Below are 3,842 nucleotides of genomic sequence, written 5' to 3'. Positions count from 1 at the left end.
CCAGATTCTCTGTTACGGGACCTCTCTCCTCTGTCTGGGTGCCGGGACCTAAATTTATGACAATGGTGGCCACCCGACAGCTTAGGGTGTGGAAGGCTTTTCTGCACTCTTTCAATGGTCATACCTGCTACATGTCTGAGGTGACCCCTAATTCCGAGCTGTCTCTGTTTTCGGATGCTTCCGTGTCGTGTGGTTTTGGTACGATTTTGGGGTTTGAGTGGTGTGCCGGTGAGTGGCCTGCCACTTGGCGATCCGCTGGTTTGTGCAAGAACCTCACGTTGTTGGAGTTGTTTCCGATTGTTGTGTCGGTGGAGTTATGGGGGGACCTGTTGGCCAATAAGCATGTTTCGTTTTGGACTGACAATTTGAGTGTGGTTTATGCTGTCAACAGCTTGTCTTCCTCTTCCCTCCCGGTTCTATCTTTGCTTCGTCATCTCGTCCTTCGGTGCCTCGAATGTAATATCTATTTTAGGGCTCGTCACGTTCCAGGAGTTGATAACAAGATTGCTGATGCTCTCTCCCGTTTTCGTTGGCAGGATTTCAGGTCCTTTCTTCCGGGAGCGGATTTGGAGGGCAGGACGTGCCCGTCGTACCTGTGGGACCTGGTGGACAGGAGCTGATGTCGTTGGTCCGATCATCGATTTCCCCGGCTACTTGGCAGGCCCATGGTCCTGGGCGTCCGGCCGTGTGGATTCTCGGCCATTCGTATGTGTTCTGGGCGGCCCAGAGAGCCGATTGCCAGCCCGGTGGGAGATCCCTCGGCTTCCGTGAGGTGGATGTGTCCTGGAGAGGAATCCGTGGGTTGCGATGGACTCAGCTCCTGTCCCAAGTGGTCGACATTGGTTTGCAGGCCAGTGGCCCGGTGATTCTGGTTTTACATGCAGGGGGAAACGATATAGGTTCTGTGCCCCTGGTGGAATTGTTGGCCCTCATTAGGTCGGATTTGGAGCGTTTCCCTTCATTTTTCCGTGAGGTGGTCCTGGTGTGGTCCGAGGTTGTCCCTCGGGTGGTATGGCAGGGTGGGGAGGCGGTGGAGAGGTGTAGGAGGACGATTAATGCCCGTATCTCCCGTTTTGTTCGGTCCCGGGGTGGTGTGGTGGTCAGACACCGGCAGCTGGAGGGCGATAATCGCTCATTGATGAGGCCTGACGGGGTGCATCTGACGGATATCGGCTTGGATATTTTCCTTTCAGGTCTTCAAGATGGGGTGGAGCACGCCATGTTTTTGTTGGGTGGTGGTCGGAGCCCCGTTTGAGGGCGGTTCTCCTCCGTGGCGGCAAGTTATTACAGCTTAAAGGTGTTGGAGAAAAATGGGCGAATCCGCCCGCTGGGAGACCAGCGGCTGGCGGAGAGCACGGTTCAAAGTTACGGTTTGCCGTTTGAATAAAGCTGTGGCCGATTACCACCCAACAAAATAAAGGGTTGAAAGTTGAACGGTGTCAGTGTCGTTATTAAAGGGGTTTAGATGGGGTTGGTATGCGGGGGCCAGAGGTAGGATTGGAGTACCCCTTCCCCATTCCTGATGGTGCCAACAATCTGGACTATACCAGTGTTGGGTGACGTAAAGCATAATTCTATGCTATGATATGAAGACTGATTCTCTGCTGACATGAAGCCAGATTCTCTGTTACGGGACCTCTCTCCTCTACCTGGGTGCCTGGGCCTAAATATCTGACAATGGACTGTTCCAGTGTTGGGTGACGTGAAGCATGATTCTCTGCTATGATATGAAGACTGATTCTCTGCTGACATGAAGCCAGATTCTCTGTTACGGGACCTCTCTCCTCTGCCTGGGTGCTGGGCCTAAATATCTGACAATGGACTGTTCCAGTGGTGGCTGATGTGAAGCCTGATTCTCTGCTATGATATGAAGACTGATTCTCTGCTGACATGAAGCCAGATTCTCTGTTACGGGACCTCTCTCCTCTGCCTGGGTGCCGGGGCCTAAATATATGACAATGGACTGTTACAGTGGTGGGTGATGTGAAGCCTGATTCTATGCTATGATATGAAGACTGATTCTCTGCTGACATGAAGCCAGATTCTCTGTTACGGGACCTCTCTCCTCTGCCTTGGTGCCGGGGCCTAAATATCTGACAATGGACTGTTACAGTGGTGGCTGACGTGAAGCATGATTCTCTGCTATGATATGAAGAATGATTCTCTGCTGACATGAAGCCAGATTCTCTGTTACGGGACCTTTCTCCTCTGCCTGGGTGCCGGGGCCTAAATATATGACAATGGACTGTTACAGTGGTGGGTGACGTGAAGCCAGATTCTCTGCTATATAATGTAGACTGATTTTCTGCTGACATGAAAACTGATTCTCTGTTACGGGACCTCTCTCCTCTGCTTGGGTGCTGGGCCTAAATATCTGACAATGGATTGTTGCAGTGGTGGGTGACGTGAAGCCAGATTCTCTGCTATGGGACCTCTCCCCAATTGATATTGGTTAATTTTTATTTATTTTATTTTTATTCATTTCCCTATCCACATTTGTTTGCAGGGGATTTACCTACATGTTGCTGCCTTTTGCAGCCCTCTAGCCCTTTCCTGGGCTGTTTTACAGCCTTTATAGTGCTGAAAAGTTTGGGTTCGGGATGAAGTTCGGGTCGGGTTCGGATCCCGAACATTTCCGGGAAGTTCGGCCGAACTTCTCGAACCCGAACATCCAGGTGTTCGCTCAACTCTAGTCAATAAGTTATTCCAGTAAGTCATCTATTTCCACAGATAAAGAAGGCAGTACCGGTATATATATGTGTATAGTGTCACTTGCCTGTGTTGCTATGTTATTCGGACTCCTTCCTGATCTTCCTGGTGCTTGTGTTGTCGGGTGGTTATGATAGCTGTATCTTCAGGTTTCCACTTACGAACGCGCACGGTCCCGGCCGGTGACGCGTGCACGTGAGGGGAACCCAGGCTGGTGATCCACGAGGATGCTGCTTTCGTGCGACGTCACACTCAGGATGGATGCTCTCTAGGACCAGAATACTTCCAACGCGTTTCGAAATTGCTGAATTTCTTCATCAGGGAACCAGAAATCAGCGCCAATGAGCGGATCATCTGGAAATGACACTGGGGGCACGCCCCCTCTTCTCCACCAATAGGAAGCCGTCTCTCTCCAGCCCACCTTACCTGCGGCCGCAATAAAAGGAGCTGCGCGGGGCTTCTCTTCATTACTGATCTCCGCTCTGCAGCAGTGACAACCGGGCTCCCATCATGCCCGAGCCCGCCAAGTCCGCCCCAGCGCCCAAGAAGGGCTCCAAGAAAGCCGTCACCAAGGTCCAGAAGAAGGACGGCAAGAAGAGGAGGAAGAGCAGGAAGGAGAGCTATGCCATCTACGTCTACAAGGTGCTGAAGCAGGTCCACCCCGACACCGGCATCTCCTCCAAGGCCATGGGCATCATGAACTCCTTCGTCAACGACATCTTCGAGCGCATCGCAGGGGAAGCTTCCCGCCTGGCTCACTACAACAAGCGCTCCACCATCACTTCCCGGGAGATCCAGACCGCCGTGCGCCTGCTGCTGCCCGGAGAGCTGGCCAAGCACGCCGTCTCCGAGGGCACCAAGGCCGTCACCAAGTACACCAGCGTCAAGTAAGCGCCCCCCGCTCTCCGGACCCATTGGCTCTTCTCAGAGCCCCCACCCTGTCTCCAGCGAAGCTGCTCCCGCGTCTCCCCGTTCTCACAGTGGCTGCGGATTCCTCACTGTCAGCTAGATGTGATGCGGTACCGCTAGTGGAAGTTACAATACAAGCTATCCTCCTCCATGCCCATTCACTACTCCCATCATCCTCCTCCATGCCCATTCACTACTCCCATCATCCTCCTCCATGCCCATTC

At 52.9% G+C, this 3,842-nt stretch overlaps 1 protein-coding gene across 1 annotated transcript; it reads left to right on the top strand.

The window, feature by feature from the left end:
* Positions 1 to 2,648: 2,648 nt before the first annotated feature.
* Positions 2,649 to 3,600, top strand: LOC122923401 (histone H2B 1.1-like). Its single transcript, XM_044274197.1, has one exon. It carries the CDS (start codon positions 3,220 to 3,222, stop codon positions 3,598 to 3,600), a length of 381 nt encoding a protein of 126 aa, XP_044130132.1. The 5' UTR covers positions 2,649 to 3,219.
* The last annotated feature ends 242 nt before the right edge of the window (positions 3,601 to 3,842 follow it).

This window comes from Bufo gargarizans, unplaced genomic scaffold (assembly GCF_014858855.1).
Source record: "Bufo gargarizans isolate SCDJY-AF-19 unplaced genomic scaffold, ASM1485885v1 original_scaffold_1571_pilon, whole genome shotgun sequence".
Lineage (NCBI taxonomy): Eukaryota > Metazoa > Chordata > Amphibia > Anura > Bufonidae > Bufo > Bufo gargarizans.
This window is presented reverse-complemented; position numbering and strand designations above follow the sequence as displayed.

What these genes read in the sequence shown, in the direction of transcription:
- LOC122923401 (XM_044274197.1), top strand. Translation starts at nt 3,220, where the DNA reads ATGCCCGAGCCCGCCAAGTCCGCCCCAGCGCCCAAGAAGGGCTCCAAG.